We start from the raw sequence: 25,739 nt of genomic DNA, 5'->3' as shown, positions 1-25,739 counted from the left end.
GTAATGGGAATCTGGGAGCTGGGATTCTGTGAGGCACAGGAGGAGGAGACAAGTGCCTCCAGTACTCCTCCTTGCCTGGCATGGCATCACCTCTGGGGCCTCCAGTGCTGCCCATCCCAGTGCCCACCAGTCTCGGGGCCCACTGGTCCCAGCACCAGCTCCACCCTTGGGGCTATCTGCTGTGGTGCACCTTCCAGTGCCTGGCAGCATCCTGGTATCCACCTAGATCCCAGTAGGTTCCACTATCTTAGTGCCCACCATCATCCCAGTAACCACCCATGCCAGCCCTCCACCATCCCTCTGCTGGTTCATCCCAGTGCCTCCACCAAGCTTTCCGGCCCTGTTCTCACAGCTGGGGCTGAGCTGGTAGTCTGGCAGGCCATGGTGGTGGCCATGGCACCCCATGGGCACCATGCCCCATGTCCCTGTGCCCAGCCTGGAAAGGGGACACCGTGCTGGCAGCCCCAGATCACCCTCAATTATTGATCACCACTTGGGTGTCCATGCCCAGGCTGTGCCTGCTGCCATGGCATCACGCCCACAGCCCCCCTGGAGCACACAGACCACCAGCCCCTCCAGCATCACCTTTATTCTGCAAACCACTGTGTAAAACCGGGGGTCCCACGGCGTGGCACAGGGTGGGCACACAGCGCCTGGACAGCCCTCACCCCACCCACAAACTGAGGGGGGCACAGGTGCCAGGATGGGAGGGCCCCCCTTGCCACCTTCCCATCTCCCTCCCGTTCCTGAGGGTGTCTCGTGTTGCCCCCACTCCATGGGGGCTGCCCCAATCCTGCCCCTACCAAGCCCCCCGACACAGCCTGGGGAGGAGGGGTCAGGGATGTCCCAGCCTTCAACACCAGCAGGTTTTGGGGGTGTCCTCGCTCCCCAGGGGCTGCTGCTCGTCCTCCTCCAGCCGGGCCAGGGTGGGGGCACGGGGTGGCCCCCGCAGCTCATCCAGCTCCTTGCGGTGTGCCTGCAGCACCAGCTCCGTCAGCCGCGTGAAGGACTGTGGGAGAGGGGTGGGGTGAACCTGGGAGACCCCTCCAGTACCCCCTGACCTCTCCAGGTGGCCCAGGCCACCCCCAGCTCCCTCAGAGACCCCCCCCCCCGGCCCCCTTCCCCTCCCCAGGCCCCTCATACCTCCTTGATGTTGAGGTTGCTGCAGGCACTGGTCTCGTAGAAATCCATCCCGTATTCCCTGGCCAGCTGCAGCACCAGGGGTTTGGCGGGGGTGGGGGAGGTAGGATGATTTGGGGGAGGGGGGATTCAATACCTCTGGCCCCCCTCTCTGGACTGTGCACAGCCAGGCATGGACAGACAGGAGAGCTGCGGGGTGGGGGGACTGGCATAGGGGCACACCTGGGGTTGGGTGCAGGGGGCTCTGGGAGGGGCGCTGGCTTCTTTGGGGTCCAGAGGTCACTGGGAGGGATACTGGGGGGAACTGGGTGCTTTAGGGCTGCAGAGGAGCACGACGGAGGTGTGGGGAGGGGTTGGGGGTTGTTGGACGCCCTGCAGTAGCACTGGGCAGTAAATGGGTTTCCTGGATGCTCTGGATGCTCTGGAGCTGCAAGGGCAGGGTCAGGGGTCCCTGGGTTCAGACTGCAGGAGCATGGGAGGGTCACTGGATACAGATAGGGAGGTTTGGGGGTCCCTGGATATGGGTGGGGCTGCAGGAAGGCTATTGGGGTCCATGTGGAATGCAGAGAGGGCTTTGTGGAGGGTCTGGCCATGCTGGGATTGCAGGGAGGTGCACTGGGTGCTTTGGGGGTCAAGGGGGACACTGAGGGGGTCACTGTGTGATTCAGGGGTCCAGGAGACCATGCTGGAGGTACAGGGAGAGATTAGGGGTCTCTGAACATTTTGCAGGTGGGGAAGAGGGAGCCTTGGGGGTGCTCAACTACTGCAGGGGTGGAGGGGAAGAGGGTTCCCACACGCTGGGGGAGCAGGATTTGGGGTGCCTGGGTACAGACTGCAAGATGGGAAGGGTCCCTGGTCTTGGTGGGAGGGGCTGGGGAGGTTTGGGGGTCCCGGATAGAGGTAGGGCTGCAGGAGGGCTGTTGGGGTCCCGAGTGCAGAGGGGGCTCAGGAAGAGGCTGGCCATGCTGGGGGTGCAGGAAGGGTCCTGCCCCCTGGGGGGGGCACACAGCAGCCCCCGCTCACCTGCAGCCCTTGCTCTTTGGGCACTTGCCTCTTGTGCTCCTCGTCCGCCTTGTTCCCGATGAGGATTTTCTGGACGCCATCAGGTGCGTACTGGGCGGGGGAACAGTGTAAGGACACGCCCGCCACACACACACGGCTGGGGAACCTCCAAACCTCCCCTCATGAACCCCCACCTCATCCACGTCGCTGGCCCACTTCACGATGTGCTGGTAGGAGCGCTCGCTGCTGATGTCGTACACCAGGAAAATGCCCTGCAGGGGGTGGGGGGAGGCCGTTGACATCCCAAAACTGTGTCTCAATTTCCCCTCTCCTGTGCACCTGGACGGGAAGCTCCCTGTCGCCTGTACCTGTGCCCGTCGATAGTACTGCTTGGTGATGGTCTGGTAACGCTCCTGGCCAGCTGTGTCCCTGCCCAGGGACAGTGGGTCAGTGCCACCTCCCATGGCATGAGTTTGGCAGGGCTCAGCCCCTGCCTAGGGTGGGGGGAGCAGGACTCATACCCCCCAAAATTTCTTCCCTCTTCCCCCCAGGATCCAGTGCTGCCACTCACCAGATCTGTATCCGCACCTTGATCCCATCCACCTCGATGGTCTTCATCTTGAAGTCGACACCTGGGATTGGAATGGGAGAGGTTTTGGGGCATCCTGGTGTTTCCCTCTGCAGGAGCTGTTGTCACTGGGGCCCTCTGGTCCCCTCACCTCTCCTGGCCCACCCAACTCCCCACCACGGCTTGGTGCTGGTCCCCACACCCGGTGCCTGGCCTGGCAGGAGGCCCTGATGCCAGGTGGTGATCCTGGCGCTCCCAGTTCCCTGGAGCTGCAGCTGTCCAGTTCTCCCAGTTCCCCAGTGCTACGGCTTCTCGGTGCTGTGGCTGCCCAATGCTTTCAGTTCCCGGTTGCACGCTGCTCCCGGTTCCCCTGGGCCAGAGGTGCCCGGTCCTCCCGGTTCTCCCGTGCCCATGACTTCCTGGCTCCCTGATGCTCCCGGTTCCCTGGAGTCGCGGCTCTCCAGAGCTGCCGGTTTCCCAGTTTCCCTATGCTGCAGTTTCCCGGTGGTCCCGGCTTGTGAATGCCCCCGGTTTTACCGTTTCCCGATGCCCATGGCTTCCCGGTTCCCCGGTGCTGCGACGCCCGATGCTCCTGGTTCCCTGGTGCCCACAGTTTCCCCTCTCCCCGGTGCCCACGGTTTTCCCGCTCTCTGGTTACCTGTTTCCCCATGTTCCTAGTGTTGCAGCTCTCCAGTGCCCACGGTTAACCCTTTCCCGGTGCCCCTGGCTTTCCTGTGCCCACCACTCCCCGGTTCCCTGGTTCCCACTATTCCCGGGTGCCCTGGTTTCCCGTTTCTCCGATCCCGTGGCTTCCCAGCTCCTCGGCAGTCCCGGTTCCTCGATGCCCACAGTTTTCCCGTTCACTGGTTTCTCGGTTGCTGAGTCTCCCTTGTCCTCCCGGTTCTCCGGTTCCCACGGTTTTCCCGCTCCCCGGTTGCCCATTTTCCCGTTTCCCCAGTGCTGTGGCTTCCCAGAACTCACGGTTTCCTGATGCCCACGGCTCCCCAGTTCCCCGGTTTCCCTTTTCCCCGGTACTGCGGCTCCCAGTGCTCCCGGTTATCCGGTGCTGCGCTTCCCCATCACTCCCGATTCCTTGATGCTCCCGGCTTCACGTTTCCCCGGTGCCGCAGCTCCCCATTTCCCCGGTGTTCCCGGTTCTCTGGCTTCCCGTTTCCACGGTGCTGCGGCTCCCAGTCTTCCCGGTTGCCCGTTTCCCCGGTGCTCCCGTTTCCCCGGTGCTGCGCCTCCCCACTGTTCCCGCTTCCCCGATGCTCCCGGTTCCCCGTTTCCCCGCTCCCGCCGCCGCGACCGCCGTGCGCTGCCGGTGCCGGTACCGATGGTGGAGATGTGGGCGGGGTGGAACTGGTTGTCGGTGAACCGGCAGAGCAGGCAGGTCTTGCCCACGCCCGAATCCCCGAGCAGCAGCAACCGGAACAGCACGTCGTACTGCTTGGCCATGGCGGGCCCGGGCCGCCGCCGCCGCCGCCACACCGGGGCCGCTCCGGGGCCGCGAGCTGCGCCGCCGCCGCGCCGGGCCGGGCTGGCACCGGGGGATGCACCGGGGCGGGGCGGGGCGGGGGCGGCGGCGGCGGGAGGGGGCACCGGGAGGGGAAACGAGGGGGGCGACACCGGGGATGGACCGGCGGATGCTGTGGGGAGCGGGGAGGGGACACCGGGGATACACCGGGAATACACCGGGAGATGCTGTGGGGAATTGGGCGGCGAAACGGGGGATGGACTGAGAGGGGAGATGGGGAAAACAGTGGGACGGAGCCAGGAATGAACCGTAGGATATGCTGGGGATGCTCTGGAAAACGGGAGGTAGGAGACAGGGGATGTACCGGGGGACCAGTGAGGACTCCGAGGGCTCCGGGAGCACCGAGGATGTACCCGGTGTTCCCAATGCTCTGGGGGCGTTGGGAAGGGGACAGAGGGGTGCAGCAGGGGACACTGGGGTGACACAGAGCTGCACCAGAGGAACTGGTGACACTTAGGAAGGATGGGATGGCACCCAGCGGGACCTGGACAAGGAGGGGTTGTCCAGATTGTCCTATCCAGGGACAAGGCCCCCATGGGAACTTTGTGAGGATCAACAAGGCCAAGGGCAGGGTTGGCACATGGATCAGGACGACTCCTGAGATAAGTGCAGGATGGGGGTGATGGGATGGAGAACAGCCCAAATGAGAGGAATCTGGGGGGATGAGAGGCTGGATATGACCTGGCAACCTGGCAGCTCTGGAAAGCCACTCATGGCCTGGGCTGTGTCACAGGCAGCATGGGCAACAGGTGAGGGGGGATTGTCCTCCTGTGCCCCACTCATGTGAAATCCCACATGGAGCACTGTGTCCATCCCTGGGGTCCTTGTCATGGGAAGGACATGGAGTTGCTGGAGCAAGTCCAAAGAAAGCCATAGAAATGGTCCAAGGGCTAAGAACAAGCTGGGAGAGCTGGGATTGCTCAGCCTGGAGAAAAGAAGGCTTCAGGGAGAGTTAGAGCCATTTCCAGCGTCTGTAGGGGCTCCAAGAGAGATGGAGAGGGACTTGGAATGAGGGCATGGAGAGACAGGACAAGGGGCAATGTCTCCAAAGTGGAAAAGGGGAGGTGTGGGTTGGATATTGGGGAAAAATTCTTCTCTGTGAGGGTGGAGAGGCACTGGAGTGGATTTCCCAGAGAGGCCGTGACTAGCTCATCCCTGGAAGTGTCCAAGGCCAGGCTGGACAGGGCTTGGAGCAATCTGCTCTAGCAGAAGGCCTCCCTGCCCATGGCAGGGGATGGAACTGGATGGGTTTTAGGGTTCTTATCAACCCAGCCCGTGGATTCTATGATGACGTAACAAATGACGTCACACCACGATGACGCAGCTCCCCGGGGGGAGTGGTGGCGCCTCCGCGCACGCGCACCGGAGCTGGGCGTGACCAAGACTGAAGGGGCGTGGTCACCAGGGAAAGGGGTGTGAGCACGTGCGCTGGGCGTGGCCAGGACCGCGGCCGCGCGTCCCCTCCCGGCCGCCGTCGCCCGCTGCCCCCGCGGCCGCAGCATGGCGGGAGCGGTCCCCGGCTCCGGCGGGCGGCGGCGGCTGCGGGACGATGGGCTGCGGACCTGCACCTCCGCCGAGCAGGTGCCGGGGGGTGCCAGGGGGCTGCAGGGTGCGGCGTGGGGTGTCGGGGCGGTGGGCTGTGGAGTGCCAGACTGCCGTGGGGCTGGGGTTTGGGGTGCCATGGAAGTGGGGTTTGGGGTGCAATGGAGGTGGGGTTTGGGGTGTCACGCTGCCGTGGGGCTGGGATTTGAGGTGCTATGGAAGTGGGTTTTGGGGTGCCAGGCTGGCGTGGGGCTGGGCTTTGGGATGCCGTGGAGCTGGGGTTTGGGGTACCATGGGACTGGGGTTTGGGGTGCCAGGCTACCGTGGGGCTGGGCTTTGGGCTGCTCTGGGACGGGGCTCAGGGGTGCCATGGCACTGGGTGATCGCTATCCCAGTGTCCCTGCGGAGCTACTGTCCCCATAGCCGCTGTCACAGCAGCCCAGCAGCGAGTTTTGGGGGGTCCGGCGGTGCTGCCGCCCGCCAGCCACGGCAGCTTCCATGGGACACATCCGCCAGAACCAGTCGGAGGAGGGTGAGGGGTCCTGGGACAGCCAGACTCTCCCCTCTGTCCCTTTATCCTGACCCAGCCCTGGCAGCTGCCCTGGGTGCTGGGACGGGGTAAAAAGTGACTCCGGGTTTCCCAATCCGTGGGGTTCTTGCTCAATTCTGCCCTGGCAGGACACAGTGCCATGGATATGGGTCCCCGTGTGGCCCCTCCTCACCCCTGAGGCTGATCCTGGGGTATTTCCTTGAGGATTACCACGGCTTAGAGCGTCCAAGTCCCCGGTTATCTCAGCGTGAGCGGGAGGAGGGTGTTTTCCATGACAGTCTTGCAATGAACCAAACTCAAGCTGGATTTGTAAAGCAGCACGGGATGGTGCTGGATTCTGGCATAATTTGGGGCACAAAGCTCCTGGGAATTCCTACTTTTAGAATTCCTAATTTTACTGGGTGAGATGGGGCTGTGAATTGATAAACCCCTGGGATGGGGTAGAAGCTGGAGGGCACAGTGGGGACCATGTTTGGGATGTGCCGAGCCTCTTTCCAGAGCCCACCATAGTCTTTATTCCCATTTTTCCTGACAAGTCCAAGGTGGAGGACATTGTGCAGGAGGTCTATGATGCCTACAAGACAAACCATCACTCCTCACAGTGAGTATCAAAACTCCAAAAAAAAGACACTGACCCCAGGATTCTGCCCCTCCTGCCACTGTCCCCCTGTTTTCTCAGGCTATCCTGCCTGCTCATCCTCTCCTCTCTGTATTCCAGGTACGTCCTGCAGCGGGAAAAGCACTTCCATTACCTGAAGAGAGGCCTCCGGCAGCTCACTGAAGCTTATGAGGTACCAGGAATGACGGATATTCCACCTGGAGCCACTGGCTGGGGTGAACCCCTCACCCTGGGGCTGTCACCAGGGTTGTTTGTTGCCGGGAGTTTGCCAGTCCCAGAGTGGACACAGCATTCCCTGTGTGCCCAGGCTCATCCCAGCGATGCTCTGGGGGTTCTCCTGGCTGTCTCCTCACTCCTGCTTGCTCCTGCCGTGTCCAGTGCCACTCCCTGACTGTGCCCTCTGTCCTTGCAGTGTCTGGATGCCAGTCGTCCCTGGCTCTGCTACTGGATCCTGCACAGCCTGGAGCTGCTGGATGAGCCCATTCCCGAGTCGGTGGCCTCTGAGTAAGTGGGGAGAGCTGGGGGGGACCCCACCATGGCCTCTGTCGCTGCAGGCCACCCTCGTGACTCCGGAGGTGCCACCTCCCGCTGTCCCCAGAGCAAAGGAGCGCTTTGTCTCCCTGCCACCGTCAATGCCGCCCATTCTTCCGGCGGCTTCCTCGTGACGACGGAGATGGGAGGGTGACACCCCCGGCTTCGACCTCGGGGGGATTCATGAGGCTGGGAGGGGATGTATCACCCCAGTGAGTGACACAGGTGACACCGAACCCCCTCCCCACCTTCCTGCAGTGTCTGCCAATTCCTGAGGCGGTGCCAGAGTCCCCAGGGTGGATTTGGGGGGGGTCCCGGCCAACACCCCCACCTTGCCCCCACCTACGCCGCCGTCAACGCGCTCTGCATCATCGGCACCGAGGAGGCTTTCGGCATCATCGACAGGTCTGGGGGGCCGGGAGAAGCTGGGTGGGAGGTGGGGTGCATGTCCCCCCTCTCACAGGTGCTGGATTCCGCAGGAAGAAGCTCTTGGAATACCTGCACTCGCTGAAGCAGCCGGATGGCTCCTTCCTCATGCACGTGGGTGGAGAGGTGGATGTCAGGTGGGTGAGAGCTGCATGGGGGGGCTGTTTGGAGGCCCTGGGCATTTTGGGGAGCCAGTGCTGGAAGCAGATGCTATGGTGGGGAGCTGGTGCCATTCTGGGGATTCAGTGCTGGGAGCTGGTGATGATTTTGGGAGCCAGTATCATTTTGGGGAGCTGGTGCTATGGTGAGGAGCCACTGCTAGTTTGGGGTACAGTTTTGGGGAGTCAGTGTTGTTTGGGGGAGCGAGTGCTGGGAGCTGGTGCCATTCTGAGGAGCCAGTGCCATGGCAGGGTGCAATTTTGGGAAACTGGTGGTGTTTTGAGGAGCTGGTACTGTGGTGGGGAGCCAGTGCCACAGGGAGGTGTAGTTTTGGGGAGCCAATGCTGTTTTGGGGTGCTGGTGCCATGGCAGGGGACCAGTGACACGAGCCACTGCCATGGTAAGGTGCCGTTGCAGGGAGCCAGTGCTGGATCAAACCTTGTGCTGTTTTGGGGAGCCAGAGTAATTTTAGGGAGCTGGTGCTGCTTTGGGGTGCCAGTGCCACATCCCTGAGTACCTATCTTCTGAATCTCTGGGCACCCTTTTCCTGCAGGAGCGCCTACTGCGCCGCCTCAGTGGCCTCGCTGACCAACATCCTGACGCCTGCACTCTTCGCTGGGACAGCCGAGTGGATCGCCAGGTGAGATCTGGGGACAGGTGGGGGACAGGGGATGACATTCCTGGCTTCCCTGCCGCCCTGACCTCGCTCTCACAGATGCCAGAACTGGGAGGGTGGGATCGGCGGCGTGCCGGGCATGGAGGCGCACGGCGGCTACACTTTCTGCGGCGTGGCTGCGCTGGTCATCCTCAAGCAGGAACACCTGCTGAACCTCCGGAGCCTGCTGGTGAGTGACCCCTCTCTGGGTTACCGGGGGTCTCATCCTGCTGTGGATCTTTGGTCACACACTGGTTGCCATCACCCCACAGCACTGGGTGACTGGGCGGCAAATGCGCTTCGAGGGCGGATTCCAGGGCCGCTGCAACAAGCTGGTGGATGGGTGCTACTCCTTTTGGCAAGCCGGCCTCCTGCCCCTGCTCCATCGGGCACTCCATGCCAGGGGTGAGTTGCCACAAGCTTCATCTGTCCCCAGAATGGCATCTTGAAGGATTTGACATCTTCTCTGGTGTTTCTCCTCTGGGTTTCCCTTCCAGGCGATCCAGCGCTGAGCATGGCGCACTGGATGTTCGACCAGCTGGCACTGCAGGAATACATTCTCCTGTGCTGCCAGTGCCCGGCTGGCGGGCTGCTGGATAAGCCAGGAAAGTGAGTGCAGTGGGGAACACAGGGCTGCCTGGCATCAGGGATGCCCAGATGCCCCCTTAGCATCCCAGTTATCTCCTTGCATGCAGATCCCGGGATTTCTACCACACCTGCTACTGCCTGAGTGGGCTGGCCATTGCACAGCACTTCGGAAGTGGAGATCTCCACAATGAGGTGGTCCTGGGTATCCCTGAGAATTGCCTGGTAAGTGCTGGGATTGCTGGGGTGGGCAGGGATGAGCTTCCAGTGCTCCACAGCACTGAGAAAGGTAGATCAAATGGCAGTGGGAAAAGTTTGGGTTCAGCCTGGAGAAGAGAAGGCTTCAGGGAGACTTAGAGCTGCTTCAAGGGCCTAAAGAGCTACAAGGGAGCTGGAGTTGGGCTTGGGACAAGGGCTTGGAGTGACAGGACAAGGGGGAATGACTCCAAACTGGAAAAGGGTAATTTTAGCTGGGATATGGGGAAGAAATTCTTCCCTGTGAGGGTGCTGAGGCCTTGGCTCAGGCTGCCCAGAGAAGCTGTGGCTGCCCTATCCCTGGAAGTGTTCAAGACCTATTTGGACCAGGCTTGGAGCAACATGGGATGGCAGAGATTCCCTGTGCACAGTGGGTTGGACTAGATTATCCTTAAGGTGCCTTCCCATCCAAACCATTCCAGGACTCCGTGATTAACATCCTCCATCCCTCTCTCTCCCACAGCAGGCCACACACCCTGTCTACAACATTGCCCCAGAGAAGGTGGCGAGGGCTGTGATGCACTTCCTGCAGTATCCCGTGCCCAGCCTGGATTCGACATCCACTGCTGAGTAGGGGGGTCCTGCTGCTGGCTCGGGGTGCTGAGTCCCGGGAGCGAGCGGCACAACCCATCCCCGCGGCGGCCTGGCCGGGCAGAGCGAGGTGCTCAGGGTGCTAGCAATACCAAAATCCAGCCTGCTCTGGGCCTGGTGTCCTGCTGCCATCCTGGCCAGCGCCGAGGTGGGACACGGGCTCTGGCAGAGCTTTTTGGCATCAATAAAACAGAAATGACACCCGCCATGTGCTGGTGGCCCCGGGGATGCGGGGCAGGAGGTGATGCCACGTCTGGATCTGGTGGCACCGACTTCCCCCTTTCCAAGAACACACGGTAACCACGGGGGAGGATAAAATAAGTGGAATTTTGGCTTTTTTTGTTTATTATTTATAGTCTTATAGTAAAGGGAAGCCTTAACTTGCAAGACAATTCTGGGCAGTATGTACAACATACCTTAGATCCATGGAATGGCATCAAAATGGGGGGAAAAGGGGCACCTACGGGGCAGGGATGGGCCACTGGAGTTTGGAAAATGCCACGGAGGTTGGGAAGGGTCAAGGGAGGAGAGGAGGAGGAGGAGTGGGGAAGGAGCCCCCAAGCCAGGCTCTGTGCTCCGCCGACTCGGGCAGGTGGAGTTGCACACGGAGAAAATAAATAGGGAGATTCCCCCCCCAGTGCTTGCTCCTTTTTGGGGGGGGGGCTGCCCGGCTCCTCCCCGTTTTGGACTGCACTGGTCCCCGGGTATAAATAGAAATGCTCCTATAAAACCAGGAGGGAAGGGGAGGGGGGTCGCTAGCGGAGGGGAGTTGGCGGGGGAGTCTCCCTGACCCCCCCAAGTCTTTCTGCTCGGCCTGGCCAGCTCCCCCCGGGGCCGGCGCGCTGGGAGCAGGGAAGGGGCCAGGGAGGGCTGGGAAGCTGCAGTCCGAGAGCTTCTAGGAGCGGAGGGAGCGAGTCCTGCCGCGGGCCGGGGGGCGGCGGGGGGGCCTAACTGGCCTCCATGCGCAGCTTCTTCCTGTTCTGCGGCTCGTCGGGCTCCGAGTCGGAGCTGGAGTCGGAGCCACCGTCGAAGGCGGAGATGGCGCTGCCCTTGGGGTTGGTGTAGAGGCTGTTGTCCGCGGGATAGCTGGCCTGGAGCTGGGCGCTGGCTCGGGCCTTCTCCAGCGCACGCACTGCGAGGGACGGCACTGTGTCACCCCCAGGCCCGGGCCTGCCTGCAGCCTGGCTCCTGCCAGGCCCCAGCTCCCACTGAATTCTGGATCCCGAACTCTTCCGGACTCCAGATCCTGCCAGACCCAGCTCCCCCTGAATTCTCAGCCTTGCTAGACCCTGGTACTGCCACACCTCAGCTCTCACCAGATCCCAACTCCCATTGGATCTCAGCTCCCACCAGATACTGCATTCTGATGGATCGTATCTCCTGCCAGACCCCGGCTCCCACTGGATCTTGGATCCCAAAGCCTACTGGACCAGATCCTGGCTCCCAAACACTGCCAGACCCCAGCTCCTGGATCTCACACCCTGCCAGACCCAATCTCCAGCCAGATCTCAGCTACCACCTTGCTGCTCCAGTAGCGCATTCTGCCGCTTGAGGTCATCAATGTCCTGCTGGTGTGTGTGGTTTTTCCGGCGCATGTACTGGATGTACTCTGTGGCTTTGTCCAGGATTTGGGCCCGGGATGCCTGTTGCAATAGTGGGAAAAGCCAGAGGCAAGATAAAGACCTAGTTCAGGGGAAAAACTGGAATTTTACCTCCCTCATCCCACCCTGGCTCTGGTCCTTGCTGGGGACTCCGGTGGCCCAAGAGAGCCTCAGGAACATCCCAAATTGAGATGGCTGAACCACGGGTGGGTTCTGTCTGTGCTCCCAGCACGCTCCATAAACTCACCTTCTCTCCTTGGAGTGAGGGCACGGAATCCCGCAGGCTGTGGAAGCTATCCTTGATGTGGTCCCTGCGCTTGCGCTCCAGCGCGTTGTGATGAGCCCGTTTATCGGCCTGGGAGGGGGGGAGAGGGGTGGCACTGGGAGGAAGCCACCACCTGCACCCCCAAAATTCCCTCTGCAAGAGCTCTGCTGAGCCCCCAGGGCGGCTCCGTGGCCGTGACGCCTCCGGCTGGGCCACCAGGGCGTGGGAAGGAGGCGGCTCCCAGTGCTTTCAGTTTCCCCAGCTTCCTGCTGCCGGGGCAGCTCTGGGTCCCGGGGAGAACGGGAAACTTTCCCCCTGGAACACGGTCACCTTCTCCCCTGCCCCCCTCAACCAACCAAACACAAGCCCCCCCCCCCATGCCCTCTGTCAACCCCTTGTGTTGTTCCCCCTGTGCTCCCCAAACATAGCCCCACCCCCCCAAGTGACGGCCCCACACATAACACCCCCCCAACCCCCCCGCTTTACCCCAGAAAGCCTCCCACTCCCCCTCCCTTAAAAAGCCCCAGATCTTTTTCCACACGACCTCAAGCCCCACTGATGTCCTCCCAATAAGACACCCAGCCCCACAGGACTCCCCCAAACCCAGCTGCCCCCCTAAAATACATGACTCCATGGATCACTTTCTGTGTCACAGCCCCCAACCCAAATAAGACCTCCATGCCCACAGGTGTCCCCTCCCCAAGCCCAAGCCTGCTCCCCAAAAGACCCCCAACCCAGCTGGTGTCCTCCCCCCTTCCAAGAATCCCATCCCCACAGGAAGACACCCCCAAGCCCAGATTTCTCCCCGAAGATCCCCATCCCCATATCACCCCCCCAGCAAAAGACCTCAGCCCCAAAGGTGTGTTCCCCTCAAAAAAAAGACCCCCAACCCCACTGGTGCCTCTCTCAACACCCCCAACCCCACTGTTGTTTCCCCGACACGCCGATCCCCACAGGAGACGCCCAACACCCCCATTCCCCCCACGATCCCCATTCCCCCAGTCCCCTTCCATGTCACCCCCTCCCCAAATCCCGCCCCCTTCACACCCCCGCCCACGTGCTCCCGATCCCGGGGGCGCTGCGGGGCGGCCCCCAGCGACCTACCGCGGACTGAAACCTCGGCTGCTCCTCCTGAGGAGCCCCGACCCGGGCGAGGAGGAAGAGGAAGAAGATGGTGGGGGGGGGCGCCGCCATATGAAGGAAGAACACACACAAACCAAACATTACCCCATTCCCAGCCCTCCTAAGGTGGGGAAGAGCCACGGGGGGGTTATCCCAGGGATTGTCCCGGGGTTGGGGGCCCAACTCACGTCGCTCTCCACCTCGATGTCATCGTTGTCGCTCATCGCTCCCGCCCGGGTGAAGCCGCGGGCCGCGCCGCCACAACAACAGCCCGCACCGCGCATGCGCGGAAGTCGGGGGGGGGTAATGATGGCGCCGGGCGACGCGAACGGTCGCGGGAGTTGTGGTTTGAGTGGGGAGATGGAGGCATCTTCCACGTGGCGGAGACTACAACTCCCGGCGTACATCGCGCGGGGCAGCGCACGGCACGCCGGGAGCTGTAGTCTCCGCTTGGGGAAGGGGGCGCTGAGGGTGCGTGGCCGGAGGATGGAGGAGGTGAGGGCCAAAGAGACGGAGGGAGGGGGTTTATTTAGGGAAAATGGGGATGGGAGGGGTCGGGAAGCCTGCGGTGCCGGCCTGGGGAGCTGCAGGCTGAGCTAGCGGGGCTCCGGGACAACCTACGGGGTGCTGCAGGGTTTGCCTGGGGTGCGTGTGGGACTGTGGAGGGTGTCGATCTGCCTGGGGGCTCCAGGGTAGCCCTGCGGGGTCTGAGGGTCTGGCTGGGGGCTAATATGGGAGGGCTGGGGGCGTGCCTGGGATCTGCAGGACATTGTGGGGGGCTGCAAGCCTTGCTAGAGGGTCTGTGCATCTGCTCAGGGGTCTGTGGGCCTCACCTTGGGGGGCTTTGGCCAAATTGGGGGGGGGGGGGCTGCGGATCTGCCTCAGGGGCGTGAGCCTTTTCTGAGGGGCTGTGGATTTGCGTGGGGGGGGGCTCAGGGGTTGGCCTGTGGGTCTGCAGGTTTCATCTGAGCAACTGCATCATAATTTTGGGGGCTACTGGGCCTGCCTGAGGGCTGAACCACAATTTGGGGGGGGTCTCTGTACCACAGTTTGGGGATGTAGGTCAATCTGAAGGCTGCAAACCTGACCTGGGGGGTCCATGGGCCAGTATGGGGGTCTGTCAGTCATGTGTGTCAGCATTGATGCCAGCCAAAGTGGGGGGCTCTGGGCTACCTGGGGGCTTTAGGCTTAGCTTGGGGGGCTGCAAGCCTGACCTGAGTGGATTTGAAGAATTTTGGGCCCACCCGGGGAGAGCTGTGGAACCCCCTCAGGTGCCAAGAGCAGGATGGGGCCCAGGCCAGGCTGTCCTTATCCCAGCTGTTCGCCGTCCTCTTTCGGCAGCTCGTTTTCACTGGTGGCCTCAGTTGGGTGCCTGTCATCATCCTCCTTGTCCCCGTCACCATCGGAGCCAGTCTCATCCGAGTTGTCCTCCAGGTAGCGGTATCCACGTGTTTTATGGCGTGGGCGTGGGATGCGGGGCAGCCGGACTTCCATGTTCTGCGCCACCTTCCGCTCCATCCACAGGTATGTCCCCACTGCCACCACCAGCGTCAGCAGCATGATGGACAGCTTGGCCTGCGGCACAGGGAATTTTGGGATTGGTGTGGGGGTGTGTCCCCAAAAAGCCTGGAATATCTCAGAGTGGGCTGGGGCATATCTGGGATTTACCTTCATGGGCAGCCCTGACCACAGGTAGACGGTGAAGATGGCCAGGGCCTGCCACCAGTGGTAGATGGTGAAGATGAAGTCTTGGCGCTCCTTTTTCTTGTACAACATTCCCAGGAGGACTGTGACAGAGACTGGAATCAGTGTCCCCTTCCTGTGGCCGTGTCCCCTTGGCGTGGGGGGGACAATCACAGTGGGTTTGTCCCATGGAACCGAGGAGTGAGACCACAAATTCGCGGTGCCGGGGGACACGAGGAGAGGATGTGTGGAAAAATCTGGGACAACCTAGGCTATTTTGGGGACTACCAAGGTGTTTTGGGGACACTTAAGGCTGTTTCAGGACCTTCCCACTACTTACTGCTGATTCCGGTCTTGTTGAGGGCACTGCCCATGCCCCAGAGTGCAGCAATGGTGTAGAGCAGCGGCGCCTGTGCCAGGTACCGGGGCTCCGGCGCCCAGCAGAAGAGCGTCACCAGGAGTACAGCGTGGATGAAAGCTCCAGCCAGGAGCGGGATGTGCCGGCGTAGGCGCAGCATGCACAGGGCCAGGCTGGAGCACGCCGAGGCAGAGAAGCCGTAGGCCATGAGGAGATACGCCAACCTCTCCAGCCCCAGGGCACACACGCCGTAGTTCTGCAGCAAGCACAGGCTCAGCATCGCCTGTCCCTGCTCCATCACCTCCCACCCCATCACGTATCCTACCAGGGAAAATCCAGTGCAGACAAAAAGCACTTCGAAGCCGCTGTAGATGAACAATGGGAAGAGGTGCCGCAGGCGATAGTCCCGCACATGCTTGAAGGGCAGCTGGAAAATGTTGCCCCAGCCGATGCTGCGCATGTCAATCTCCTCCATGGGCCGGTACGCTGCGCCACACAGCACCAGCACCTGCGGAGCGCCTGCGGGTGAGGTACTGCCATCATCCAGCCCATCCCTGTCCCCTCCCGCCCCGGTGCTCACCACCAGCATGGCGAGGAAGGCGGCGGCCATCAACACACTCTCCACGATGATGAGGTTGACGCTGCGGGGAAGGCTCTGCAGCACCGTCTTGTTGAAGCCGGGCAGCGTGCCATGGCTCAGGGTCCCTGCCAGTGGGGCACGGGCCGTGGTTAATCCCAACTGGGGGGCTCCCGGTGCCACCCCGTGCTCCACCCGCAGCCTCACCACAGTGCTTCACTGCGAAGAGCGTGTGGTTCAGTTGGTAGAGGTAGTTGTTGAGGAAGAAGACCATGGGCATCTGAGCGCAGACGAAGCTCAACTACAGGATGTAGAGGGGTGCATGGTCAGTGCTGCTGGGGTGGCCCCCCCACCCATCCCAGCCAACCCACCGGGGCTCACGTGGAAGCAGGAGTAGAAAACAGTCTGGAAGACAATAATGTAGGCATTGCAGGCATCTCGCGGCGCCCGCTTCTTCTCCTTCTCCTGCTCCTCCTTGTAGTTAACGTACTCATAGTACTTCTGGGCCATCCTGCGTAGAGCAGCACGTCAGCCGGCACCCCCTGAACCCCCTCCCACCCCCCCCCCCCATGCCTACCGTGTGATGTAGGTGCCCATGGAGGCCCAGAGGGGCACGATGACCATGCCGATGGCCACCGCGGAGGGCACCAGCGTGTAGTAGCGCTCCCAGTAGTTGCTGGAGACGAAGAGGGCATAGACACCGACTGCCAGGAACATGGCCCACTTGGTGCCGAAGAACCTGCCAGGGCAAGGAGTGGAAGCGTGGGTGGCTGTGCCAGCGAGCCATGCTGGCCGGGAGCATGGCAGGGCCGTACCTGATAAGGATGGGTGTGTAGAGCAGTGCCGCCACGGGTGTGACATTGATGCCCATCAGCACCTTGTGGTCGATGTCCTCCAGCCGGATGTTGCTGTACTTCACCTCCCGGTAGGTCTCGTCATAGTGAAGGATCAGCTGCATCTGCAGCAGGCCTGTGGGGGTCCAGGGATGGTCACCCCAAGTGACATCACCCTGAACACTCCAAGTTGTTTTGGAGATCCCTGGGAGGTCCCTTACCCAGGTAGACGCTGTAAGTGAGGGTGCCAGCCAGGCTGGCGGCCACCACGTTCTTGATGACACCGAGGCGCTTGCGGCGAAAGTACTTCTGCTCCTCCTCCTCCTCATTGTAGTCAGGGTGAGCACCCACAAAATCGTCCAGCTGTGGGCGATTCCAGCTGTCAGCCCTTGGTGATGGCCACCATGGGCCTGGTTCCCTCCCAGTGGGTGTCCCACTGGTCTCACCTGTGTCTCTGTCCCTTCAGGGCCCAGCCTGGCATTTGGCACTGTCTTAGTCCCATCCTGGCAGCCATCGATGTCCTTCTCCATTGGTGCTTCTGGGGGGCCCTGGATGGTGTCAGGGTGGAGGGGACCCTGTTGGCACCCCAAGTCTTGCACCCATATGTTTTGCACTCCCGTATCCTGCACACACAGACCGTGCACCCTCATGCCCAGCACCCCCAGCCCTTGCACCCCTACATCCAGCACCGTGTACCCATGCACACGGCAACCCCAAGCCCTAAACTCTGTGCTCTGCACCCCCAGATCCTGCACTCATGGTTTACACCCGTGTTCTGCACCCCTACACCTTCAGATCCTGCATCCCTGAATCCCGCACCCCCTACCCAGCTTTGCAAGTCCCCAGAACTGCACTTCTGGGCTCAGCACCCCCAGGCTCCTCACCCCCACCGTCACCCCTACCCCAGCCCTGCTCGCCGATGCCGGAGCCTCTCGGGGCGGGGCGGGAGCCTCTTCCTCTTTCGTTTAGTGCGGGCGGGACGGAGGTGGTTAAAGGGGCCGTTCCCGGACATCCCCCTCCCTCCCCGGATCCCCCCGGTCCCTGCCCACACTCCTCAGTGACTCCCACCCTCGCCCGTTCTCAGCACCCCGCAGCACTCATCATACTCCAACCCTTACAGCACCCATTGCTCCCCCATCGCACAGCACCCCAGCCCTCCCGCCCCCCACTTCCCTGTGACTCCCCCCAGTCTCCCCACCAGGCGTCGGGTGGGTGCTGCCTCCTCGGGGTGCCCCGTGGCGCTGAGTGCAGCGCCCTGCTGCTTTCACTTCCCCTTCCCGGCCCGGGGGATGTGCCAGGTGCCTGGGCGGGGGGACACCCCAGTCGGGGGTGTAGGGCACGTGTCTGCCCTGGCGTCACCCCAAAGCTGGGGCCGGGAGGGTGCCCGGGTGCGTGGCACGGCGGGGTGCCCCGGGGCAGGGTGGGGGGATTGCTGGGCAGGGCGGACGGGGTGACATCTCCAGGGCAGGATCTGGACCAGCCGGTAGCGGGGGATTCTTGAGATGGAACTCTTGGAAGGGTGCTGGTTTCTACAGGACTGGGGGGGATATGCAGGGAGCAGCTCCAGAAGGGTCATGGCCGTGGGGCAGGAGCAAAGGACCCCCATCCTGAGGATCCCCCACACCCCAGGCAATGGGAGCCACCCTGTGGTGCCAGAGCAAAGGGCCCTTCCTGGGAGTGGTCCTGGGAGCAGGATGAGGGGTATCTACTGGTTATGGAACCCTTGGGAAGCAAGATGAAGGGTGTCAGTGGGAACCCCATGGGTCAGGGTGATCCTGGGAGCAGGATAATGGGTTACTATTGGTCATGAAACCCTTGGGAAGCAGGATGAGCAGTGTTGGTGGGATCCCCATGGGTCAGGGTAGTCACGGTAGCAGCATAGTGGGTGTCCAATGATCATGGAAGCCTTGGGAAGCAGGATGAGGAGTGTCTATGGAACCCCATGGTTCAGGGTGGTCACAGAACAGGATGAGGAGTGTCTGTGGGAATCCATGGGTCAGGATGGTCATGGGACCAGGATGAGGAGTGTCTGTGGGGTCCAAATGGGTCAAGGTTCATGGTGGTGGTGTGGTGGCCATGGGAGTTCCACAGTCCCAAGAGGGAGGTCCCATTCCATCCTATCCCATTCCAAACCTTGTTCCCACTGCCAGCCCCATGGAGGCGGGGCCCAATCCTTCCCGCCCCTGGCCATGGGGCTCAGCCCCACAGCATTTAGGGACCCCCACCCCAAGCCTCGGCAGTGCCTGCCTGGCCTCGCGCTCCTCCAGCTTCCACACAAGCTCCCAGGTATGTGCTTCGGGGTCCCCAAAGCTGGCACTCCCTGCATGGCACCCCTCTGACACCCCCCATGCTGGTGGGGCCTGTGGGGCACGGTGGGGTTCCCTCGAGGAAGGGTGGGTGTTTGGGCACAGAGAAGAAGAGGGTGCAGCTGAGGGGCTGCAGCTCTGCCCCCCAGATTTGGGGGTGTCTTGTCCCTGAGGTCCCCATAGGTGACCCTACATCAGCAGGGCAGCCTGGGCAGGTCAGTGTCTGGAGGATGGTGATTATCCTGGGAATCCCAGGCATCTCCCAGGGCCTCCGGCAGCTGCCCTGGCTTGAGTCACCCCACAACCAGGACGGCCCCGAGCACCAAGCTGCCCTTCAAAGGTGCCGTGGTTGACTCCTATTGGGATCAAGCCGGCATCCCCAGCACTTCCATCCTGGCATAACCCACCCAGTGTCTCTCTCCAGGCCCACCACACTCTCCATGGAGACCAGCAGCTCCTTCCAACAGCTTGGCATGCAGCAGCGCCCTGAGCCGCCCAGGCAGCAGCTCCCAGGCTATGGCAAGTGCAGCACCACAGGCGGTGATCCTGGCAAAGATCCTGGGAAAGCTGCTGGGTGCAGTGGAGGCAGCGGGATCGGGAAGGGGCCAGTGCCAATGGTCTGCAGCACTCCATGGTGAGAGCAAGGGGCTGGGGGCAGGACTGGGACAGGGAGGTGGGCAGGGGAAGCTGTGGCAGTGCCAGGGGAATGGGGACCACAGGTTGGTGCTGGGGGAAAAGTCTGAGGTCTGTGAGCCACCACATCCCAGCATGGTCCAAGGGAGAAGACAGGATCTGCTGGGAATGGTGCTGTGTTGGGCTGCTCCCAGCAGTAAGGGAGACAGGTGTGTGTGGACTCCCTGCCCTGTCCCCGGGGAATCTGGAGTCCAGTTTGATGCTGGGATAACATGGATCTGGGATGACGTGAAGCTCTGGGGAGGTAGAATAGGGCTGGGTCCCCTCTAACACCCTTGTTCCTGCAGTGGGAACCCCTACGCGGGGCTGGTGAGCCACCTGCGGGCATCCTGGAACTCGGGGAAGACGCGGCCCATGGAATACCGTGTTGCCCAGCTGGAGGCTCTGGGACGATTCCTGGATGACAAGAAGCAGGAGATCCTGGAAGCCACTGAATTGGACATGGGCAAGGTAAGAGGGGCTGGGAATTGGGGGCCACTGGCATTACATCTCTGAAGTCCTTCATACACCCTTATCTGGGTATTGCATCCTTGTGAGGGTCTGGGCAGAGGGGTGTCCCTTCCTTGGGGTCCTGCTTCCTCCTTGATGTGCTCCCAGGCTGGTGCATCTGTTAGTGCTGGATCTTTGCAGATCCAGGGATAGTGGCAGGACTGTGCTTTTGATCCCATCCCTGGTGCCCTGAAACCAAAGGCCCTGTTGGCTTGTTGGTGACCAGCCAAGGTGGGAGTGTTTCACTCTCTGGTCTGTATCCTGGGGGTCCATGTGACCTCCACAGAGGTGACATCCTGGGGTGCCCCTTGCCAGCCCAGCACACCCAGGATTACTGGCATTGTGAAATGTGCTGGCACTGCACGTTCCTCCCAGGGCCTCCAAGGGACTGGTTTCACTGGCATGGTGGCATGGGCAGGGCTCTGGATATGGCTCAAGGTATTGTGGCATACCAGGAGCTCCTGGATGATCTGCTGGTGAAGTGTGAGCATCTGCACCATGGATAATTCTAGTGGTCTCAGCTCATCATCCCTGGAAGTGTTCAAGGCCAGGCTGGATGGGGCTTGGAGCAACCTGGACTAGTGGAAGGTGTCCCTGCCCATGACAGGGCAGAATTGGATGAGCTTCAAGGTCCCTCCCAATCCAAACCATTACAGGATTCCATGATATGATCCATACGTCTTTGTTCAGCATTGGGGAAGTGGCCCATGCCCTCAGCAATATCTTTCTTTGTCCTGCCATCTCCCAAGGCTCCTAATTGTCTTGTTTGTTGGAGGCAAGGCCTTTTCCTTCAGCCAGGCCTTGATAGGCATCAGTGCTCTGAGTGTGTCCATCATCTTTCCTAATTATGCCTAATTAGAGCCAGTTGTCCAGTAATGAGCTTGTTATGCAGCTGGGCCCTCATAGCTAGATGGACACTTCATCTGCTCTTACGTAGCTGAGGTGGTGTCTCACCTCCAGCAGTGCCAGTTCCTCTCTGGTGCTGATGACTGGTGGCACTTGGATGACCTCAGATTTAATGTCCTATCTCACAACCTTTGTATCCCATCAAAATTCTTAATGAACCATCATCCTGCTGATGTCATCCTGGGTTGAGAAGAGCCCCGTTGCTTCACCTGATCATCTCATTGTGCCTGCTGAGCCCTCATGTCCAAGAGGGTCCTTGCACCTCCTAGAAGCTGCATTTTGGGGACCTGAAGGTCTCTTGGTGGTGGAAGATCCTGGGAACCAGCAACCAGCCTTCCCAACCCCAAAGTGATGTGGGGATGGGAGGAAGACTCAAATCCAGGGATGGTTTTGGGAAGTCCAAAATGTGATGTCGCAGCACAGAAGCTTTGTCCTTCTGCTCTCCACAGTCATGAAGGGGCTCCACTGGATCCCCTAGTCTATCCCTGGTGTCTTCAGATTTCTCCTGCAAGGATGATATGATTCCAATCTCTGCTCCGCAGCTATGGAGAGGACCCACTTCCCCATCACAATTAATTAAGCTGTGGTTCTTATTACTTCCCTTTAGTCAAGGTCTGAAGACTTTGACTAAACTTAAGACTCAAAGGTGTGGCTTTTGTCCACAGGCAGTGGAAGGGAAATCAGGACCTTGATTCCAGCTTAAATATCCAACAGGTCAGGATGCCTTCTACCAGGACCAGTTCTTCAGAAGCTCTGGTGACATTGCTTGGGTGTCCCCTTGGCCCAGGGCTCTGTTGTCAGTTCCAGTGCTGAACTCGGGAATTTGTTAAATACCATGAATATGTTCAATTTTGTTTTGTTTTTTCCTTCTGGCCAAATAACAGTTTTCATAAAATTTCTGGGACACTGATATTCCCTGGGAGTTACAGGAGGTGATGGAAACTTCTGCTGAAGAGATCATCCTGCTATTCATATTTGGAAGAGGGGAGAGATGCCTCCTGGGGTGGTGGGGTTGGCATTGGAGTGATGGGGTCTGTGGTAGGGTGACAGGGTCAGTGATGGGGTCAGTGTTGGGGTGGCACTTCTGTGATGTCTGTCCCCAGCCATCCTTCGAGGCATTCTTCAGCGAGATCCTCCTCTGCAAGAACGAGCTCAATGTCACCCTCAACAACCTGTCCCACTGGATGAAGGATGAGTACGTGGACAAGAACCTGGTAAGAAGGAAACTCTGGGAAAAGGGAAGCTGGGGAGAGGGATTGCTGATGGGGAAGGCAGTGCTGAGGTTGTGTTCTTCTTCAAAGGTGATGCAGCTGGACTCTGCCTTCATCCGCAAGGACCCCTATGGGGTGGTGCTCATCATAGCACCCTGGAACTACCCCATCCACCTCTTCCTGGTGCCCCTCATCGGGGCCATCGCTGCCGGTGAGCCCAGCCTTCCAGTCCCCTGACCTGCAAGTGCCAGGGTCTCCCCAGGGGTCTTGTCCCCAGAAGGGCTGGCTATCACCATGTGACTGTGCTGATGTCCCTTTCATCTTCCCCCAGGGAACTGCGCCATCATCAAACCCTCAGAGATCTCCAAGAACACAGAGAGACTCGTTGCTGAAACGCTGAGCTGTTACCTGGACAGTGTGAGAAGCCCTTCTTGTCCTTGCCTGTTGTTCCTGAGCCGTGGTGTTCCCAACCCTCATAATCACCATCACATCACATCATCTGTGTGCAGAACCTCCTCCCTTTGCACTCCCAAAGGCAATGTCCCACCCTCCCGGGATGCTGTTGGTGGGGACAGATGGTGACACAAGGGCATTTTTTCTGTTTCCTTGCAGGACTGCTTTGCTGTGGTGACTGGTGGCATGCCAGAGACCACCAGGCTGCTGGAGAACAAGTTTGACTACATCTTCTTCACTGGTACGTCCCATAGCACAGAGCAGAGCCCTGCCTGGATGTGGTGCCAGGATCTGTTGGAGGATCTGGGATGTGTATCTGAGGTCTGGCAGGACTCAGTGCCACATCCCAGAGCCGTGTGACGCCTGGTGGGATTCCCACCTCAATCCATGTTTTCCCTGCCTACAGGCAGCCCCCCAGTGGGGCAGATCGTGATGACGGCCGCTGCCAAGCACCTGACCCCGGTGACACTGGAGCTGGGGGGCAAGAACCCCTGCTACGTGTCTGACACCTGTGACGTGACCAACGTGGCGCGGCGCGTGGCCTGGGGCCGCTTCTTCAACGCGGGGCAGACCTGCATCGCACCCGACTACCTGCTCTGCACCATAGAGATGCAGGAGAAGCTCATGCCTGCCCTGCGTGAGGCCATCACTGAGTTTTTTGGCCCCAACCCCCAAGAATCCCCGGATTTTGGCCGCATTGTGAGTGACAAGCAGTTCCAGCGCCTCCGGGCACTGCTGGGCAGCGGGCGCGTGGCCATCGGGGGACAGACGGACGAGGCAGAGCGCTACATCGGTGAGGCTTGGGGGTCACTCACATCTTGGTGGGCATATTGGGGATTTTCAGGGGGTCTTCAAACAGAGGGGAGGCTCTAGAAGGAAAAGAGTTGTAGGGGTGCTTAAAAATGGGTCCTGAGGGGAGGTTTCATCTCTGATCTCTGTGGCTGGCTGATGCGGTTGGGTTTTCTCTCTGCAGCTCCCACAGTGCTGGCGGATGTGCTGCCCTCGGACCCTGCCATGCAGGAGGAGATCTTCGGGCCCATCCTGCCCATTGTCGTCATCGCCAACATGGATGAAGCCATTGATTTCATCAACGCGCGGCCGCGGCCACTGGCCCTCTACGCCTTCTCCTGTGATAGCAAGGTGTGTCTGAAGGGTCTTCAGAGCCCAAACACTCTGGGAACATCTGATGGGTAAACTGGGTAACGTTTGCCAAGTGCAAGCCCTTCATCTGCCTTCTCTGCTCCCTCCCAGATAGTGAACCAGGTCCTGGAGCGGACGAGCAGCGGAGGCTTCTGTGGCAACGACACCCTGATGCATGTGACACTGACCTCTCTGCCCTTCGAAGGCATTGGTAGGTCCAAAATCCGCAGTCCTGGCCTTTGGGTGCCAGGTGTGATCCATGGTGAGGAATGTGAGTTTTCCTCCTGCTGCCAGTGTGGTGCTAGGCTGGATCCCTTAATGTCCATCAGGAGCCAGGTTGTATCTTCATTCCAATATTTAGGACAAAATGGTAGGAACAAAACAGTTCTGGAGAAACCTGGAGAACCTCTTGTCTTATCCAAGAGATCTTGGAAATCCCCCATGGAGAAGAAGAAATTTTTGGTCTCCAGAGAAACCAATTTTTGCTTTCTCAGGTGAAAAGTGAGGCTGCTCAGCCCTAGGCTGTGGGTGCAGCATGGTCCAGGGATACAGGAATACAGGAATGTTGTTTCCCAGAATACTTCGCCATGTCTTGATCTCTTCCCAAAATATTTCTGGGATAAGTCTCCTTCATTTGGTGCTGCCCTTGCTCAGCATCTCTGTCGGGGCTGGCACTTGAGTCAGACATAATGAAACACGCAGACAATTAATTCCTCACCTGCCTGTGGCTCAGGGAACAATTTTTTATACTTCCCATTCCGTAACTTATCTTAATTGGGAATGATTCAGACCAACCACCTTCAATTATCAGGTAAAGCCACTTTAGAGCCAGTGAAGGGACTGAAGTCATTGGGGTGAGATGGCACCAAAGCTTCCATGGGAAGTCACTGGGCTCTTAACCTCCATTTAAAGCAGCCACAGGAAGTGGGAAAACTGGTGTTGCCAATGTGGCTCCAGGTTTTTAGAGCTCCAGAAGGAGGTCGAGCAGCTCCAACCACGGGGAGATACGGTGGAGCATCATGGAAGGAAACCAAGACTTGCAGAACCCAGCAAAGCTTGTGTAGATAAATGGAGGTGGGTAAAAAGGAGACACTGGGGCCTCCAAACGGAGCTGAGCTGCAGCAGGATTGACTGGGCTGAACATCCATATACCTGGAGGAGACACTGAAAAAATGGAATTCCTCCACCATGTCTCTGCTGCTCAGAAAATCCTGTAGGTTCTTTTTCCCTTGTTTTGATGCTTGGAGAAGGCATCATCAGGAGCAGAGACCTGTCCTGAGCACAGACCTGTCCTGTGTGTTCCAGGGAACAGTGGCCTTGGAAGATACCATGGGAAACTGACCTTTGACACCTTCTCCCACCACCGTGGCTGCCTGCACCGGAACATGGGGCTCGAGACCCTCAACACCCCGCGCTACCCCCCCTACACCCAGCAGAAGTTGGGGCTCCTCACGACCACCTTCGAGGTGAAGCGCAGGGGCACCTGCACCCTGCTCTGAGGCTGCCATGTCCTGCTCTGAGGATGCCATGGAGTCAGCGTGGAGAACTGGGACCATCCCCCTGTCCCTCTTCACCACGCTCCCCACTTCCTCACCGTGTCCTTTGCCTTGCTGGAACATGTCGGACAGCCAGGATGGACATTCCCTCCTGCAGCCTTGTGGCCTGTGCTCTGAACCATTTTCCAGGACACAGCAGAAACGACCAAAAACCTTTCCTTCAAACCTCTCTTTCTGGTGGAGAAGTGCTTCCATCAGTTCCATCTTACCTCACATGGACTTTTCCTTTGGAATGAACCTCTCTGCCTCCTCACTGTTGCTCTTTGCTCCATGTAACTCTGCCTGTAATAAAGACTTCGCATCAAACTCTCCCAGCCTGTCTTTGTGCCTCCCTCCTCGGGTTTGGGGGGTGCTGGGAGGGTTGAGGGGGCGTGTTTCCCATCCCA

The 25,739-nt window shown here is 60.1% G+C and overlaps 5 protein-coding genes across 11 annotated transcripts; 2 read left to right on the top strand and 3 right to left on the bottom strand.

Annotated features, from left to right (window-relative positions):
• Window positions 1-574: 574 nt before the first annotated feature.
• On the bottom strand, window positions 575-4,170 carry RAB15 (RAB15, member RAS oncogene family). Of its 2 annotated transcripts, none has more exons than XM_005529054.3 (7): window positions 4,045-4,170; window positions 2,714-2,774; window positions 2,511-2,571; window positions 2,337-2,414; window positions 2,164-2,253; window positions 1,144-1,209; window positions 575-1,009 (listed from the first exon to the last, which is right to left on the bottom strand). In XM_005529054.3, exons 1-7 carry the CDS (start codon window positions 4,166-4,168, stop codon window positions 854-856), a joined length of 636 nt encoding a protein of 211 aa, XP_005529111.1. In that variant the 5' UTR covers window positions 4,169-4,170; the 3' UTR covers window positions 575-853. The 2 variants fall into 2 exon arrangements, with proteins under 2 accessions (XP_005529111.1, XP_087913713.1); XM_088057587.1 differs by lacking the exon at window positions 4,045-4,170 and adding an exon at window positions 3,692-3,954.
• Window positions 4,171-5,726: 1,556 nt separating this feature from the next.
• Window positions 5,727-10,494, top strand: FNTB (farnesyltransferase, CAAX box, subunit beta). Its single transcript, XM_014257881.2, has 12 exons — window positions 5,727-5,828; window positions 6,876-6,940; window positions 7,058-7,130; window positions 7,371-7,462; window positions 7,748-7,894; window positions 7,969-8,052; window positions 8,628-8,714; window positions 8,790-8,919; window positions 9,002-9,134; window positions 9,227-9,338; window positions 9,425-9,539; window positions 10,033-10,494. The coding sequence occupies exons 1-12, from the start codon at window positions 5,748-5,750 to the stop codon at window positions 10,141-10,143; spliced, it is 1,230 nt and encodes a 409-aa protein (XP_014113356.2). The 5' UTR covers window positions 5,727-5,747; the 3' UTR covers window positions 10,144-10,494.
• On the bottom strand, window positions 10,469-13,576 carry MAX (MYC associated transcriptional regulator X). Of its 4 annotated transcripts, none has more exons than XM_088058415.1 (5): window positions 13,337-13,553; window positions 13,131-13,157; window positions 12,010-12,116; window positions 11,680-11,810; window positions 10,469-11,292 (listed from the first exon to the last, which is right to left on the bottom strand). In XM_088058415.1, exons 1-5 carry the CDS (start codon window positions 13,430-13,432, stop codon window positions 11,108-11,110), a joined length of 546 nt encoding a protein of 181 aa, XP_087914541.1. In that variant the 5' UTR covers window positions 13,433-13,553; the 3' UTR covers window positions 10,469-11,107. The 4 variants fall into 4 exon arrangements, with proteins under 4 accessions (XP_087914541.1, XP_005529110.2, XP_087914542.1 ...); XM_005529053.3 differs by having other exon boundaries at window positions 11,680-11,803; window positions 12,009-12,116; window positions 13,337-13,528; XM_088058416.1 differs by lacking the exon at window positions 13,131-13,157 and having other exon boundaries at window positions 13,337-13,576.
• Window positions 13,577-13,657: 81 nt separating this feature from the next.
• UNC93B1 (unc-93B1 regulator of TLR signaling) lies at window positions 13,658-17,246 on the bottom strand. 2 transcript variants are annotated; one of them, XM_005529057.3, is made up of 11 exons: window positions 17,046-17,246; window positions 16,821-16,962; window positions 16,582-16,735; window positions 16,344-16,505; window positions 16,148-16,277; window positions 15,974-16,067; window positions 15,770-15,894; window positions 15,515-15,697; window positions 15,172-15,445; window positions 14,817-14,935; window positions 13,658-14,723 (listed from the first exon to the last, which is right to left on the bottom strand). In XM_005529057.3, exons 1-11 carry the CDS (start codon window positions 17,127-17,129, stop codon window positions 14,457-14,459), a joined length of 1,734 nt encoding a protein of 577 aa, XP_005529114.1. In that variant the 5' UTR covers window positions 17,130-17,246; the 3' UTR covers window positions 13,658-14,456. The 2 variants fall into 2 exon arrangements, with proteins under 2 accessions (XP_005529114.1, XP_087914539.1); XM_088058413.1 differs by having other exon boundaries at window positions 15,172-15,697.
• Window positions 13,774-25,582, top strand: LOC102103263 (aldehyde dehydrogenase family 3 member B1-like). 2 transcript variants are annotated; one of them, XM_088058414.1, is made up of 12 exons: window positions 13,774-13,793; window positions 14,490-14,582; window positions 19,330-19,539; window positions 19,886-20,048; window positions 22,097-22,207; window positions 22,295-22,415; window positions 22,536-22,621; window positions 22,817-22,898; window positions 23,064-23,450; window positions 23,631-23,797; window positions 23,909-24,008; window positions 25,103-25,582. In XM_088058414.1, exons 3-12 carry the CDS (start codon window positions 19,346-19,348, stop codon window positions 25,294-25,296), a joined length of 1,605 nt encoding a protein of 534 aa, XP_087914540.1. In that variant the 5' UTR covers window positions 13,774-13,793; window positions 14,490-14,582; window positions 19,330-19,345; the 3' UTR covers window positions 25,297-25,582. The 2 variants fall into 2 exon arrangements, with proteins under 2 accessions (XP_087914540.1, XP_005529115.2); XM_005529058.3 differs by lacking the exons at window positions 13,774-13,793; window positions 14,490-14,582 and adding an exon at window positions 18,164-18,885.
• The last annotated feature ends 157 nt before the right edge of the window (window positions 25,583-25,739 follow it).

The sequence above is a fragment of the Pseudopodoces humilis genome, chromosome 7 (assembly GCF_049639895.1).
Source record: "Pseudopodoces humilis isolate 2021_Gansu_Grassland_sample_001 chromosome 7, ASM4963989v1, whole genome shotgun sequence".
Classification (NCBI taxonomy): domain Eukaryota; kingdom Metazoa; phylum Chordata; class Aves; order Passeriformes; family Paridae; genus Pseudopodoces; species Pseudopodoces humilis.
This window is presented reverse-complemented; position numbering and strand designations above follow the sequence as displayed.